We start from the raw sequence: 17,573 nt of genomic DNA, 5'->3' as shown, positions 1-17,573 counted from the left end.
TTCTTGGATCTGACCCCATCGTGATGCAGACAACAACAAATGTTCTAAATAGTTCTACTTCACGGTTTGGCATGTGCTTCACACGTGCAAGGTGTAAAGTGCTGCTGTAAGACTGGGTTGTCTCGAACCCTAATCGCATACTTGCGGATTAGCCCATTGGGGTAGGTGACAAGTTTGTGTACCTGAGCAACTGTATTAGTCCCTGTGGTTCCGCGACAGATGATATTCTCATTTATATTGGGAAGGCGAGAGCAGCTTTCGTGAACCTGCATTACTTGCGGCGTAGGCTTGACTCCAGCTCATCCGTCACGAGTCGAGTTTACAATGTAGTGCACTCCATATTATTATATAGGCCAGAAACCCGACCACTGCGTGACAGGGAAGCCAAAATACTTACAGTGTTTGACAATCAATTTCTTCGAAGCATTTTCCGAGTCTGGTGAGAACACCGGATCAGTAATGCTGAAGTACGTCGGATGGCTTCCGAAGAGATAACTCGCCCGCCATAGATGAACTGACCACACCATAAGTCACGCGGGCTATCAGGTGATCCGTATGCCAGTCGGCCGAATTCCTCGAAGGGCTTTTCCTGACAACCACGCGAAGGCCAGAAACGAGCCAAGGGGGCTCAAACAATGAAGTATGTAAGCCATTACTAGAACTCAGTTGCATTGGTCACGTCGATGGTTTGAAGTATTTTCAGACATTACCCTGTCGCGCCCTGAGGAGCGCTCGTGCATCGAAGCTATCGCCTTCAGTTCATAGCTCCATTCTAAATCTTCACAATTAAAAGTCCACTGATAATCCTGTATTTACCTATTCTTTATGCCAGTCACAGCCTTTAACGCGTAGCTACCTACCCCACCTCCCCAAATCATCGGCGAACGAAAGTTTGGCAGCTATAGCCTCTGCAGGACCAGTGCGTGGTTGTTACACTGATGATGATATGCACGTCTATTCCTAGACAATCAACGCGCTGTTTGTTCTATGCAACTCTGTCCTTTTCTAGCGCTGTCAAGATCTAGTCTCCACCCGTAACCGTGTCCTTGCAGATCGAGAAGCTTGATAAAGCTTGGCCGAAGAAATTGAAGCTGAGAAGTGCTGGAAACATCCACAGGCTGTTTCACCTGATCCGATCGGCTGGTCCTCGAACATATCAGAGACCAGAATGGCTCTTTGACATCCAGAAAATGAGAACCTTTAGACCGTTGGCCACATTAATTCAAAAATAATTCATTTGGCCGCGTTACTTCGAACAGCAATTCATTTGGCCACCTGTTACCTGAAGTGCGGAATCCTGGCCTACACCAGAAAGTTGGGCTGTACAGTTGCGTATCTGTATTCAAGCATCGGCATGCTTCCGGTCCTAACGGCATTCCACCTGCTCTGTTTAAGGATAGCCGTGAATTCCCTAGCCAGTGTCTGTTTAGCCTGGAGAAAGAGACCGTCCCAGACAAGTCGTTTTGGAACAGTTCGAGAGCAGTGCGGATTGTTCGGGGAACACCAGAATTCAGAACGCTTGAAATAGCTCGAGCTCGTGATAGCTCAGCTGACTTGAAGGTTCATGATCCGAACCTTATCTCTGGCCTTTCAGTTGACCCTATCTGGAATTGCGCAACCGGGTAGTATCTCAGTCCTGGCACTTCATTCGAGTTTAACGGTAGCTATGTACCGAAAGGGTACAACAGCTGAATGGTTGTTCTCTTTATACTGCCAACTATACTGATACATTTCGAGGTAGTATGTTAACGATGGGGATTAATTCCTACATTCAGTATGTATGACGTTAATCATGTAATAGCTTGGCTGCAACTCAAGCTAATGTACTTCTGCTTTCTATTTCAGCTGTTCATCTGACGACTTGTGTAATTGCTTTTTGTGGGGATGAAGGCAGACAAACTAGTACATGGATTTTTACTGAAAAGGGTGTGTTTCGCTGCAACTTCTATGGATGGTTCATGTATTTTTTAGTCCTTCGAAGTCCCAGAGTTTCGTCTTCTGGTTGCGGAACTCCTTCATGAGAAGACTGGAGCGAAGTATTATCACTTGAGACGGGATGATTCTAATAAGACCTACAGGTAAACGTACTTATCTAGTCACTATAGTCCTCTGAAGCGTTCAGTTTCGAACCACACCTCGTGACAATTCAGGTGTTTCACATATCCTGGAGCACACGGTCCTCTGTGGTTCTCGGAAATACCCGGTGCGAGATCCCTTTTTCAAGATGCTTCATCGAAGCCAGGCAAGCTTCATGAATGCCCTTACGGGTAGGCATTATTTAACTCGAGCAATAAACCATCGTGCTAGCAAACGACTGGACAATGTATCCTTTCTCCACAATGAATGACAAGGACTTTCAAAACCTACTATCTGTCTACACAGATGCTGTTTTCAACCCCAAGTTAAACGAGCTGGACTTTATGTATTTTCTATTCTTATGATAACACTTTACCTCCAGGCAAGAAGGATGGCGACTGGAACCCAAGGATTTGATGAATCCATCTTCAGAACTGACAATAAAGGGGGTTGTGTTCAATGAAATGAAAGGAGTGTTTGTGAGTTGTTTACTCATTTGTCCTCTTTTCGTTCGTCCCTTTGGCGCTTTTATTGTCATCTGTTATGGAGGTGTATTTTTTGTCTAATTGGTTCGCACCTTATTACTAATATTTAACTGGGGACGCTTGATCGTTTGTTGAGTGCCTTATGGACACATAGACACTCAAACTTTGTGTCCGCATTAGTTCCTCGTCTATCGTCGTTTGATTTTCTGGGTTAGTCCATACCAAGGGGGAAGAACTAGCGTCGTTATTTTTAGTCCATCAGTAATAGATAGTTTTGGCTGTCTCAGGTTTCACACTCGAGACGAGCACGTCGCAGTTCAACAGTACAGGTTGGGCACAAACGTTTTATTCATTCTAGACGCGTGATATGTATACACTGTCTTGCACCTCGAACGATGACTTAACATTCGCTGTTTGATAGACTATCCATCTAATGATGGAGTCCGAAGTGTTCTCACCGATCTCAAAGTAAACTTGGATACAGTGGCCTATTCACTGACTTACGAAGGATGTTTCAGTATTGCACCGAACATGATGCCAGTTGGTAATCTCACCTTCAAATAGATTCGAATGGGTATGAAGTTTGTAAGCTTTAGGAATGATCCTTAATAATGACTGTCTTATACGATACTTTTTATTTTGGGTAGAATAGCTGCTGAAATTCATGAAATTTAATAATGTCATTTAATAGCAGTTATTGCCACTTTATCACCGTTTGTGATGACGCGCCACAGAGCGTATTAGGATTTGGTAAGATCAGAATTTCCCAAGAATGAAGTCCAAATTATACTGTCGAGGGTCATAATACGATACTTAAAAAATTTCAAGCAAGTTGACCGACCGGCCTACTCGAATACATATTCTACATCTACGTCTACATCATCCCAGTCGTGGGTGATGAGCTACGAGGTAATTACATGGTTTTCATTTTTCTGGGAATTTTGTTTGTTGCCCAATGATGCTCCTCATATGTTAGCCACGCTCCCTTCATTTTTTCTCCCCCTCACGCAGTCGAATTCTCTCAACCGCTTTGGTCAAGCAGTTCAAAACAACCTGTTTCCACATACATATGGATTCGTAAGTGGTGGTCATCCAGAGAGCATACCGTCCCTCACCTGGGATGCTTTGAAAGCGTTCCACAGCTCCTGTTACCATCCCAGTAATGCTCTGTAAGTAGTCTAGTATCGTTTCACTGCGAAAGGATATGTTCAGTTTGGTTAATCTATGCGTTATTATGACACCGTGTAATGGCCACGGATAACTAAATTGTGACTATGCATCTACCCTCATGAAAACGCTTGAACCCAAACGAGTCTACTGGGATCTATATTTTTCGTACCCATATACATTCAACCTTTCAGTTCATCACAGAACACGTTAAAAGCACGAACTTGTTGCTTTTGTGAAAGTATTTTACGTACTGCCTAAAGGAGGCTCGTCCATTGAGAAGACCCCTCTGGAGAGACCGCTGAAGCTTTACACATCATCCAGATTTTAGGTAACTGTAACTGAGGAGGCACCCCTCTCAGAAGAGATTATAAATAGATTCTCCCCATGATGTTGTCCTTTCAGGACAAGGGATTATCGTGTGAACTTTTTAATCAAACTATCAATGAGGTCTACTTAAGAGCTTCCGATTTGTGTGAGCATCCAGTTACTCTTGTCCATTTTGATTCGTATGTTGTGCAAACTATTTATGGCAACATTCTTATTACTTTTATCAGTGCCTGTAACCCATTTTGTCGTACCCATTCGAACCCACGCTTTTGCCTAATTATTCCGGGCTACATTTCACTTGACCGCTACCTTCTGGACAGTCCGTCCTAGCGAGCATTGAATCGCATTAGGTCAGTGTTCACAACAGTTCACGTTGTACCTTGGCAAAGATAGCTTAGTGGTATAAGCGCGAATTTACCGACCGGAAGATCCGTGGTCCGAACCCAACTTCAGTATCTTCAAAAGATAGCTAGTGGTATAAGCGCGAATTTACCGACCGGAAGATCCGTGGTCCGAACCCAACTTCAGTATCTTCACTGTTCCTGTCTAGCCTTGGGCAACCGGGTAATATCTTAGCCTTCGTGTTTTCTTCCTGTATCAGCTTGGTTTACAAGTGTGACACGTTACTTGATTTACCCCTCCAAGTACCACCGCACCCAGCACTTGCTGGCCATCACTTGGGAAAAACCATCTGACTAGTATGGTACTTCTATAGGCGATATTCACCAGATCTGTTTTTGTTGATGCTGAAGCAAATGAATCCTATCGTAGGATAAGTAATTAGTCCTCGACCGAATGGAGCACTTCATCACGATCGGTCGTCTACTGGTTTTTCTGATTCGAGACAATGTTTCAAATTATACTACACCTAGCTACTTATAAGTAGCAGATGGTGGTATATACTATTCGACAGGGACAACTTGAGTGGCTAAGCCAAAGAATCGAGTTGTTGGACCAAACACCATTTTATTTGAGACCCAGTCCGAATATGATGTATTATGATAGTTTTTCAGCCTGTTGTATACTCTGTCGTCAGGTCTCTTTTCCTTGGTTTAGTTCAGCTGTAGAACCCTTTCGGTGCCTAACTGCCATGCCACCACAAAAAAAACGTTCACCTGTAACACCCTTCGGTGCCTAGCTACCATGCAACCAGAGGGAGGTACGAGGGCTGAGATATTGCCAGATTGCCCAAGCCCAGACAGAAGTCGAGAGGCAGAATTGGGTTCAAACCACGAACCTTCCGGTTAGTAAATTCGCGTTCCAACCACTTGGACCGTCTCGCCGCGGTCTAACCACTACTACTTCGGTACGGTATCGGTGGGCCCTTTATGTGTAGACTGATGGAGCGATGACAGAGAGATAGGTGTCGAATTCCTTCCGGCGTTCTAATTGATGGATGTCGTGGACACTTGCATGTTAGTAGTCGGGGTTTTTTTCAGTCCCGGAGAGAGTATCGGGCACCTAGACAAGACCACACGTAAATAAAGCGCATCCGGTCATTCTCTCACCATGTGGCACCATTGATTAGTCGCAGAGTGGAGTGCGTCTTGCAGTGCCAGTACGCATAGCGTTTCCTGTTATTGGGAGATAAGTGGATAGGTAATTTGGAAGCAAGAATGTCAATGTGACTCAAACATGAAATGAATCACACCTACACTCACTATTTCAGTAGTTAATGTTTCCGAATCTATAACCCCTGTTTCCTCTTATCGTTGAATCTCCTGGAGAAATTCCCTCCCGTTTGAAAGCCATTGAGGTCATGTCCCTTTGTGACTGGTTTCCCTCCAGAGTACTCACCTTTTATTATGCCGTTCCGAAACTACGCCCCCAAATTGTTTGATCACAGGATCATACGAAAACACGGTTGCACTCTTACAAAACTCCCCACGTACGAAAGCTATTCCAGAGGAAAATTTACCTTCGACAAAATGGCCTTGTGACGGAGTGTTTCATTTATTTTCTTTATTACTTGTTTTATTATTGTTTCTTTATTACCTTCCCTATCCATTTTGGAGATGGGTATTTCTTCGGGGGGAGGTTGATTTTAGGTTGATATTCAAAAAACTGTAAGCATAACATTGGTCTGGATTCTTCTGGTTGACTGCTTTTTTCCCTCCCCAGTTTCTACACTTACGGTGACGCCAACCTGGATTGGTGTTTGGAGTTTTTGGATAATGAATACTTACGACACTATGATGCCATCAAGTTAGATAATAAGGTTCAATTGGAACCTGCGTGGATAGAACCGGTAAGCCACAGCGCTGTCTCAATTCACTTTTCGATTTTCACTATCTTTCAACGCGACTCTATCAGATGGTTGTTAGCACGTTCGGAAAGTTAACGCCTTTCAGCCATAGGTGTTCAGTGTCATCGGACACCCAACGGGGAAGTCTGGATGATCTAACCCTGTCCAAACCTGGAAGTAAACTGTTCACCCTGTATTAACACCTTATCGGTTGACCACTTCACTTCTTTCCAACTTTTACTAACTACCATGAACATTCATTGATGCGGTATTCTGTTGTCTGTCATACAAATAACACTGAAATGAAAGCAGGGGTATTGGGACCTAGTCATGACTTTTCGGCAAACCTCATTGTTAATTCAACGACGCTTCCACCAGGTACAAGCAGTACCGACTTCCAAAAATAGTTTATGCATATCAGTGGATGGAAGAAGTATGTTTCCACAAGTACATAAGAATAATTTGAGTTTTGTTGTGTTTTGAGAGCTTCGTTCTGGGTGCTTTGATTGGGAGCCTCTTCTGGCCGAAACCAATGAACTTTTAATTCGACGAATGACAGCCTTGAATTCGATGTCAGCAGCACAACTTCATCTGTGAAGTGTCCACCATTAGTGATACAACTGCCGCAGTACATGAGACTATATATTACCTTAGGGAAAGTGAGTTGGTTATTGCGAAACACGGATATCGAGGGGATACGAAAGCGAAAATACGTTTTTGAGTAAAATTCGAAAAGCCTGCTGATCCGGGGCGTATATCTGAACTCTTCTGTGGGTTGTCGGAATATTTGGCGCTGACGAAGTAACACAGTCGAACAAAACGGTCATTTTCAACTCATCGGCCGGTTGAGAATTCCTCCAGTTTGAACGCATCCATTCCGCGCCTTCCCTTTTCTAACGTCGACGCACATTCTAGTGATCTCCAGTCCTTCCGACTCGCTTGGTTGTTGTGGCATTCAGCGTTTGCTCTGGAGCGTCTTGCTGCTTCCCCAGCTGGTTTCAGTTTAACTACGCTGATCCTCGTACCGTGTGTACGTTTCCTTGACGATTGACAATCAAATCCCCAACTATTGTGACCACAATCCACTACTTCAGGGGTCTCGGTAATCTTTCCAATTAACTTAAGTGTTCGTTGCAACGAACGACCCCATCCAGCACTAATGTTCATTCAAATGACCGAATCCTCTTGTCCGTCGTCTTTTCCTTCTTGCACTTTTTCCAAGTTTTATTTTGCTGTCCTGTCGTCTCATAGCTTTTCCGAGGATAAGTACGCAGTTGACCATGGACGGATTTGTTGATCAGTATGATGGGAGACTTGCTTGTGTTGGGCTTTACAGAAGCCTAGTCTGGTAACGATACTGGTAACAAGTTTGCTTCCCAACCATTTCCTTTGGCTACCAGCCATTCCTTATTGGGCGGATTGTTATATTTCGCGAGGCCATTCGTCAGTGGGTGGTTTTTGGTCTGCCAGAATCTTCTTCGGTACCCGGTGACCCTTTACAGTCTAGTATGATATTGTTCCACTCATCGTGTTCCCCCACTGACTTGGTACGAGTGCCGCCCCATGCTATCACGATTTGTCCCGCTACCATGACCACAACGTACCGATTACTGCTAGCCCTGACTGTAAACGATCTCATGACGTCCGGGGACCAAAGCTCCGTGATTTATAGCACAGCTCTAGATATTGTAGGGAGTAATGTCTCCATGTTTTGTCTCCTGTCAACAGGTTCTAGCACACTTCATTACATTGCTCCTTAGCCCCTGGCCAACAGACTCTTCCTCGAAGTAAACTGCATTCTTTGGTGTCTTCTATGTGCTTTCTCGTGACGTTCGATATCTGGCTACGACGTTCGAATAGCAAGTGTGCTGGCTTCGTTCAGCCGTTGTCTTAAAAGCTTTCAAGTTTTTCACTTCCCACTAGTCAAAGGAGCTACAGTCAGTATGAGGTTTTGCTATTGTAGGTACATCAAATTCTCGGCCTCTTGTTCGACGTTAAGGCTGTTAGAGTGACTTTTGGGGTTTCTTCGTTTTTAGCTTCGATCAGCCATGTTCTCATTCCTCGGTAAATGTTTCGTGAAGTTCACACTTTGGGCGAGTTCTGTTTTAGCTTCATTGATGAAGCCTGTCGCTCAACGCAAGAACCTTCCAAGCTCTGATGACACACCGTCGATTCTGCTGCAATCATCGCCGAAAAATTGCATCCAGCTTCAACAAAGTGCTCCCCATTCAATCGGAAAGCCTCGTCAGGCCATTGAACCATCACATGCTCACATCCTTGCCTCCATAAACCTACTCATTATCTGATGCTCCGTAAGCCGAACTTCGCTACCAGGTTTTTTCGCAGTGATCCCATTCAGTTTTGCGGACCACCTTTAGCTGTATTTAGGGTCACTTTCTATGGACTATTCAGAAGGGATTTCACTGCCGTTTATTCCGGTCGGTCTCTCCTTCACCAGTCTTTGCCACTCTCAGGAAGGACCGGGCATGCTCGTTCCCGGAACCCTGAGGCCATGGGATCCTTATCCTGGCAACGGTGCAAATTGTAAGTGCTGTGCAATGATTGCAGAACACGAACAAAATGACAGAAAACGAAAGCGAAAACAAAAACAAAAATCTCATTTACGCAACCCCCTATGACTCGTGTCTTCCAACTCTTTTGAGTGCTACGTGAATGTTTCATGCCGACGAATGAACAATTGGATGAAAGATAGGTAAATGTTGATCACTAGTACCATTTCTGGTTCATCGCCGGAGGCTGATGACAGATGGTGGTGTTACTCAATGCGGGAGGATTATTCCGCATTGTGAGGTTGGAAGACACTTGAATCGTTCAACCATATTTACTAGTCAGGTTAGCAAGTTTTGTATGGTCTGTATGCTATGCAATGTTCTCTGACAACTACAAACCCTTGACTGATGTCCCTTGGAAGATGTCGACTGTACAAGAACTACAGGTGTCCAATGAAGGATATCATCGACGGCAATGTTGAGAGAGAAGCAGATATCATTGGTGGTGCGAATTGATGACACTTTTCGATAGACCGTCAGCCCTTTGCGAACCGAAAGTCCGAGTGCCATACGTATGCGTAGAAAAAACTGCAACCTTCTGCCACTGGTATATGTTACGATGTAACGGAATCCAGGAACGGGCAGACTTTTGCTCAGCACAACCTCAACCAGAGCATAGACCTGCACGTTCCTCTCGAACGCGCTTTTCACGCCGGTTACACAACATCTGAAGGACAGTTGCAGTCAGTTTTGGCCAACTTCTTTGTGTTACTACCACAACAGATTCTTTTACTGAAAATTGAAGCTATGATGGATTCATCTCAGGGTGAAAGGACCATGGAACAGAGAGGCTTGTTCTTGCACGGGCATTTTGCACCAGCATTTTGTTTTGGGTGGACATGCCTTTTGATCTTCGTCTATTTCAACTTTTGAATTTGCTTCGTAGCACAGGGCTGTCCTCCATTTTGAATAGGATCTCATTTTTGGAATTCACTTCCACGTTGTTTCTCGAAATTTCCCTTGTTTTCAAGTTCCCATAGCCCTTACCAACATCCATCTATCCAACCTCCCATCATTCTCTTCTCATCCCTTATGTATTCTTTACTTAGTTTGATATTTACTGGTGCTTCTCGGTTGTTTTGTGTTTTTGGTCACTTCCAGGGGCTATATGACTCTAGTTTCTTTCTCCATTTGTAAACCGCACTTACCGTTTGTGGGAAAGCCTGAAACTGCCTCTATTGTCGAATTTTTCGTATCCACTTGATGTGTCCACTAAGGATGATTAACTTTGCGTGGATAGGCTTCTCGGGATCCCACGCACCCTGATTGATGTCGTGAAGGAACAGTACCCACAAGGTTTCTGAAAACTCTGGAAGTCCACTACCGGCTCATCAAGTAAGCGTGGCTCCCGAGTTTACGTCAACCTTAGGTTCTTCTTCAACCCTAATTTCGCGAAATGGACTCGCACACTAATTTGGTTTTGATGAAATACTCAGCTGAATCCCAACCGGATCTCTTGTTGATGATATTCCCCAACCGATTCTTTTGCACAGAGGCCGCCTGATGTTTCAGTTCCTACGCCATTTGAAAAATCGTAGTATAATTTCTTGAAGGGATGCTCGTAAAGCTGCTGCGAGTCAGTTTTTAGGACCGTTAAAGTTAAAGGACGGTCGTCTGTCATGGTCCTCACAGAATGAGTTCGTGCATTTTCGGCAGCTATATCCTAGGCTTCCCCAACTCAGCCTCAGGATCTCGACTGTTCCTTTCTAGACTTGGGCAACTTGGTAGTATCTAAGTCTTCGTGGTTCCTTTAAGTGGCATCACAGCTGAAAGATGTCACGTCTGAACATTTTTTTTTCAACATAGCAAATATTATATTAGGATACAGTAATGGATAAACGTCGGGTTTTAACATATTCCGGAGCATCCACTATTCACGAGCGATCTTCCCCTTTGTCAGTTAATCCGGAGGAGTTGCACATTATGTCGACGGAGATTTTTTGCTTACCCGACTTTTCTGAATTTCCACTGGTAGGTGTCACTCCACCTCACTGGTTTGGCACCCGGAGCTGATTCATATGATAGATGAGTAGGAAGGAGCCATAGCTTATCGTTGGATTTCAGGTATTTCCGATCACTTGGGTGGATAATGTCAACTTCTGTATCTAACGAATGCGTCTACTTTTCGGCAGATCGTTTTTTTTCTACGGGATGCACTTGTAATGACAAGGCATATACTTCGGGCCAAAACCGGATCGCATCCTAGAAACCCCATAAACTTTTTCTTAGATCCGGTTTCCGCACATGCAGGCGTCAGTTACAGTAAGCTAGACACAAACCAATACTGTGCCATAAGGCTTCGTTTTCACACAAACCAGTGGTTTGTGTTGTCTGTTTTGGATCCTTTCATCCTCATTTAGGTTGTTGGAATCTATGGGTATCCGTAATCCGTTCCACGAATGCAGCACGAAGTCTAGGTTTGCGGTTTCATCTCATACTGGTATAACTGGTCTACATGGGGCTGCTTCAGTCATCCGCTCAACATCCCTGTTTTTCCGTCTTTTTTTACAGCGTACACTCAATCTCACTTCTGAGGCTGATCCAATGGCACCGGATCCTGACAGACAATGCATTGTTTCACTGAGTTATCGACTGGGCGAGTGAGTTAACTGTGTTTGGAGACGCGACTATGGTAATCTAATCCTGGCTGTATTAATAACCTGTTTACTATTTCTTGGACCTCAAAACGGGTTTTTTGCTTTCTCAGCATTCTAGAAACCTATCCAAACTTTGTTTGTGGTATTGTTTCCAAGTTGCTGATCGATGGGGATAACGCACCACTCTACCGAGCACTCATCGAGTCCGGATACGGTCTGGATTGGGCTGGTGGAATTAGCGGTGTGGACCAGTCAACCCGAACTACCAGTTTCCACGTGGGCGTCCAGGGTGTCAAGTGTGACGAGTTGAATGACTTCTCTGGCCGGACGCGTGAAGTATTCACGAAAGTGGTTCGGTGAGTTCAACTAGATATGATATTTCTATCACAGTACCATGGGTTTAACTTATCACAACTCACTTGGTGTTTGAATTTTAGCGCACACAATGCCGATAAATTCTGTTACTATCGAAACAACTATTTTTTTCTGACTGGTGTGGTTAGAAATCCACCGAAAAATATCCCCATTGCATTTTATTTTGAACGCTTTTTCCGCCAGTTTCGCTAACTAGTTTATGGGAATTTTATACAGGCTCGCATCCGTGTACATAAACTGCGAACGTCATTCTTTCATATTGTCCGGACTGTTGCTGATAAACACCACTTACCGAGTGCTACAAAGTGCTACCTTACAACTTAGCTTCAGCTGACAAAAAATGAATTTCCTGTATGTGTAATTGGCGTCATTGTGATCTGTTCGCATAGCTATTGGTATTTAAAGATTAGTGTGAGCGATCGTTTTAACCTAGATTCTACTGTGGCTCTGGCTTGTGATATAGTTCCGCAGGGGCCCTGGACTCACTTGGGCCGATGTTCACTATATCGGGGTATTTCTTCTGTTCCGTGCGTCTGGTCGCTTTCCATGACCCTGGTATTACTCTTCGTTGTTTGGTTGATCATACATAGAAATATCAAGAGGGGAACTGAACGCCACCATTGACTCATCAGCTACTTCGCTCCTACTAGGTAAGATGTCTTCGGGTTCGATAGCCAAATTCTTAGTCGCTGCGCCACTTTACGTAGCAAGGCAGGACGATGACTTTACTACGTTTTGACGGTCATCCCTATGTCATCCAAGCGGAAATGTTGAGTGGGTTTGGTATAGATGCATAGGATTATATGTGATCCCACCACTTGTATTATCTAAACCTGTCCTTATATGAGGCCCCAGTTCTTGTGATTCTACCTCTGAGTCAGTGAAATTCGTTTGCTTCTGTTTGGTTGTTTTCTTACTGAATAGTTTCACAGTGTCATCCAGTGGTTACGTCATAACAGCACATTTACTACATGTGATCGGCATTTAAATACCAACGTTGCTATAGCCTCTTAGTTTGTATGCGTTACATTAACTGATGTTCCAAAGACGTTTGGTGACATACCCAGTGTAAGCGTTAATCAATAGATTAACCCAATTATGTACCAAGGCAATTATTCTCCTTTTGCGATGTATTTTCACCTACCAGGTTCTTCTCTGGGCGAATGATGATTCGTTTTTTTTTGCAGTGACGGATTTCCGAAAGAACGCGTTGAAGCTTTTCTGCATCAGTACGAACTCGCTGTCCGTCACGAGTCGGCTCGTTTCGGTCTGAATTTAATCTTTGGTCTAGCTCACAGCCTTAATCATGACGCGGATCTTCTGGAAATGTTGCAAATCGAGAAAATAATTCAGCGGTTCCGTGCAGATCTTGAAGCAAGGCCAACCATGCTGCAGGACATTGTTCAGCAGTACTTTCTGGTGAGGAGGAGAGTGATGACCACATTCCATTCAACTGATAACTTTTACCACTACAGAAAGCCATTTCTCCCCAGGGTTGAACTCATGTTCATTCTTGAGTTGAAGGCCAAGCGGTTTGAGTCCATCTTTGGCTTTTTGGATGGCGACAGCACCTTCTTTGCGTGATAGACAGTCAATAGCTGCCAGATTTGCTAAAGCTGAACAATTCCCGTCCCTTTCGGCAGTCAATTGTGGTGTAGATGTGTAAAGGAAAGCGAGCTAACAGATCGAAACAAAGGGGAGAGTGCGAATTTAGCGAAGTACACTCATTTGAACACTAACTTGGTGCGTGAATTATGGATTAATTTTTCGTTTGTGGTATTCTTCAACTGTGTGTGCTGCACGTAGGCACGTAAGGGATGTCGCAGTATATTTTTTAGCAGAACATCGCTCATAAGGTTGAATTTTTTCAACAGCCTCATGAGTAGTGCAATTTATCGAGAAAAGTGTTGATTTGTTCAGGGCTCCTAGTTGCTGGACGGACGGTCGGTTTGCCCTTGTCCGCGTTGCCAAAAATACGAGGATAAAAGCTGTAACGTACGAATGTTTTTCTCATGCGAATTTTAATGGCGTGATCAAAGGTATTTGGAGGCAGGCGTTCTGAAAAACCGATTGCGAATCTAAAACCAGGATGGAATGGAAGCCGCTCCAAACTGATGTTTAGCTCTAGGCATAGGTTGTATCGCTATCATGTACTGTTCGGGACTTCTAAATCAGCGTCTTTAATCGGTGGATTCAGGAGAGTAATCCATTAGTACAATATCATAGATTTTGCAAAGCTCGACAAGAACCGATTAGAGAAAGTCACTGGCTGGAGGACGCTTTGAGTTCTGCATTGGGGTTGGGGTGAGTGCCAGCTTCGAGACCGTTGTCACTCCTGGAGGAAGACTGCTATAATAATAATCGATCGACATTTCTGCACTTGACACTTCATTATGACTGATTCGTTCCAAACAACAGGTGGTAGTTGTTATCTCCCTAGCTTTACGTGTGCTTGGCCCTATCCATTGTCTTTCTATTTTCGTGAAATCCTTTGAAAATTCGCTACTTTTCACAGGATAACAAGCACTCGCTACTGACAACAATGCAGCCAGACGAATCGTGGAAGGTTGAACAAGCAAAGCGAAGCAAGATGCTTCTTTCAAAGCTTACCGAAGGCCTGACTGACGCAGATCGTCAGGTGTGGGCACAAAAAAGTGAGTTTTTTTCAACCGTCGATGTGCTACGTGTCCAAAATTTTAACTTCACTATTAGATAATGAGTCAGTTCTGTGAGATTTATATGGAATTTGATGATAAATCAGCATGGGTAACTTTTCCGAGCACTAGTTGGTTGTTTCTCTGAAGGCATACGACCGCGTACAATTCCGAGCTACCAGAATTTCGAAGTCGCTGGATTGAACTGCCGATCTGGCTACCGAACCAAGAGTTGATTTCAGTGCACAACCCGATGTATATCCCGACAAATACTTTCAGTTGCACCCAAATTCGGTTTTGATGGGGGATTTCAATGAAGCCGGTCGTGGGTTTTTGCAACCTTATGAGTAGTGCGTTACGTCTAGACAACAGCTGATGCATATCTCTTCGCACGTTGCGTGTCACTCAGTTTCAGGTCTTCGGTCAGCGTCGCCTGGCTTAGCTGGCCTGCCGAACCGGTTCGCCGCGATGTGGACGCTGTCACAGTTGAAGCAACAAACGAGAGTTGGATGCCAGGAAAGTATCAGTGGCGGATTACTGACACTCATAATTCACGGGTGCTTACGCTACACCGTTTGACTTAGTGATCAAACTAACCAGATGAGAAGACATCCAAACTCAGCAGGACTATTGTTTACGTATTTGCTTCTATGTGGAGATGAAATTGGCTGTATATCCACTGGATGATAGCGGTTTCGTGTTCAGTGTTTTTTGACTAGATCTCTGCTTTCTTGGACCTCACGAAGGATTCCTCATGAGGAGAATTATTTGCAGGCAGGGTGCCAGCCCATGTGGGTGTAGACCACGTTGCGATGCTATTCCAGCCAGGGTGGTTACTGAGAAATTACCCTTTGTTAGATGGCTCAAGTGGTTAGAACGCGAATTTACTGACCGGAAGCTCCGTGGTTCGAACCCGACCTCGGCCTGTCGACTCCCCCTGCCCAGGCTTGGGCAGCCTGGCAGTATCCCAGCCCTCGTGCTTCCTTCGGGTGGCATGGCAGCTAGGCACCGGAAGGGTGTTACAGCTGAACAATCTTTTTTCGACCCTTTTTTAGCGGATCTCGGTGCGGAAATTGGTAGAATTTAATTTTCGAAGACGAAAATTCACATAGCCATTCGAATGACATTCGTAGTAGGATTCTTCTCGCGAATAAATATATCACCAGATGGTTTAGAACGAAATAAACTCAGGATAGGACTGATGCAATAGATGTAACACAAAAACTGTAAGCGAAGATGGTTATCTGCTGTCACCACTTTCCGGCGGAATAAGTACTGAAACTTCCTCGCTTTGTAATGAGCACGTGCGTCCATAGAGGAATAAGAAAATGCTTTGTCGCACCTTTGTACCCCCTCAGAGTTGTGAGTTTCCTGATTTTCAAATTGGATACGATTGGCCGTTTAATTGTGGTGATCCTGAAGTACTTTTCCTGTCGTCGTAATGGACAGCAATAAATCTTCACCGCTGATCTGCTAACACATGCTCCTTTCCGCGGTATTTGGAAGATCGCTTGATCTGGCAAAGGGTTACGGTGGTCTGCTGTATTTCGTTCGGATGTGGACGAATGCCTCATAAGTTCAATTATAGGTAGTCTTTGACGTCTGGTTAATGGCGCACTGGTTATGTTGCTACCATGCTTCATGCCGTTAACAATGTGCACCTCTTAGGAGTTTCTAGCTGCGTCAAGACCACACCGTGACTTTGTTTCCAGTTGTTTTGGAAGGCGTGTTCCTATGATGAATTTAGTATTCGCCCAACGATACGATTTCGTGCAGTTTGAACTCTGGATCATAGTACTTATGCCGTGAAACTGTAACAGCGTTTTGTATGTTCTCGTCTACCAGTTTGTCACGTGTTTGCGTGCCTACCAGAAAACTGCTTAGGGTTTAATGGACGAGAAACGTTATACTACGATGCACAAAACCCACTGAATTTTGGAACACCTGTTAAACCGAGATTTCCTCTGCACCTTACACTTCCATCATTTGTATCTTTTTCGCAGGCCAAAAATTGCTCGAACAACAACAGTTGGAGGAAGACCTTTCCTCTCTACCTTGCCTGAGCCTTTTGGACATCCCAATGGAGTGTCGTCCGGAACCTTTCACTATGACACAGAGTAATGGGTAGTATTTTTCTGATAACTGTACTCTCGTCGATATCTATGATGCAAACCTTGATTTACTCAGTGGCGTGCGCGCATAACTTTAAACTTCGCTGTCTTTGGTTTCCGAGCTAGCTGGTATACGTACAGGACACTTAGCCCATTACATACGGGGTCCTCATGTTTACAATCCCCCGAAATAATGCCACCCCTCACCGCTCACGTCGATTATCGAGGTTTGTGTTAACATGATCACCAAATTCAGTATTTCGCTTCTGCATTCAACAATCTGTATGTTATATATCGAATAAAGCCTTTACGTCACAGCGTAGATGCTAATGGGAAGCATGATTTTTACATTCTCAGCTCTTCATCACCTTTTGATATACCGTCGTACAGCTAGGACTTTTTTACCTTTGAAGTCACGGTCTGCATGGCGTGATAGCTTGATTGTGTAAAATTGCGGGTATCACTCTCTTTGATTGTGATTTCATTTACCCTTAGCCGACGGATGTTCAGTTCAGCTAAATGAAGCCCCTACCAACGGGATCGTCTATTTTCACGGATTGGCCGATTTATGCAGCCTTCCAACGGACTTGCTAATCTATGTGCCCCTCTTTTGTACTCTCTTTCCCAGGTTAGTCTTTTTTTGCCTTCGTGCTTGGATGATATTAAGTAGCGAGTCTAGTGGGTTTGTGTTATGCATACCATTAAGTTGGATTGGTCGTTTTGGCGTCTTGCGTTGTCCGATTTCCGGCAGATAACTCGGCTCTATCGCACATGCTTGTTTGACCGTGCCTGTCGGGACATGTGAGTTCACTCAAGTGTAGTATTGTGCACTGGTGATGTAGATAGTTGAGACAGAATCCCAGCTTAGTCTTGCGAAGTTAATGGGTCAAAAATGAAGCACACGTTCTATTTAGTTGACCCTCCGTGAAAATCTGTTCATTCTTCGCTCCCCCCCTCTTCCTT

General features: G+C 44.3%; 1 protein-coding gene across 1 annotated transcript in view; it reads left to right on the top strand.

Moving 5' to 3' along the window:
* Nucleotides 1-1,975: 1,975 nt before the first annotated feature.
* Nucleotides 1,976-17,573, top strand: part of T265_04390 (hypothetical protein) — a gene marked incomplete at both ends in the record, with an annotated part of 31,627 nt that continues 16,029 nt past the window's right edge. The window contains 9 exons of the mRNA XM_009169129.1: nucleotides 1,976-2,555; nucleotides 3,573-3,730; nucleotides 6,180-6,306; nucleotides 11,385-11,473; nucleotides 11,581-11,826; nucleotides 13,033-13,264; nucleotides 14,361-14,499; nucleotides 16,503-16,616; nucleotides 17,106-17,238. Of these exons, the coding sequence (XP_009167393.1) occupies nucleotides 2,493-2,555; nucleotides 3,573-3,730; nucleotides 6,180-6,306; nucleotides 11,385-11,473; nucleotides 11,581-11,826; nucleotides 13,033-13,264; nucleotides 14,361-14,499; nucleotides 16,503-16,616; nucleotides 17,106-17,238 (1,301 nt within the window). The remainder of the gene's footprint in view (nucleotides 2,556-3,572; nucleotides 3,731-6,179; nucleotides 6,307-11,384; nucleotides 11,474-11,580; nucleotides 11,827-13,032; nucleotides 13,265-14,360; nucleotides 14,500-16,502; nucleotides 16,617-17,105; nucleotides 17,239-17,573) is intronic.

This window comes from Opisthorchis viverrini (assembly GCF_000715545.1).
Source record: "Opisthorchis viverrini unplaced genomic scaffold opera_v5_72, whole genome shotgun sequence".
NCBI lineage: Eukaryota > Metazoa > Platyhelminthes > Trematoda > Opisthorchiida > Opisthorchiidae > Opisthorchis > Opisthorchis viverrini.
This window is presented reverse-complemented; position numbering and strand designations above follow the sequence as displayed.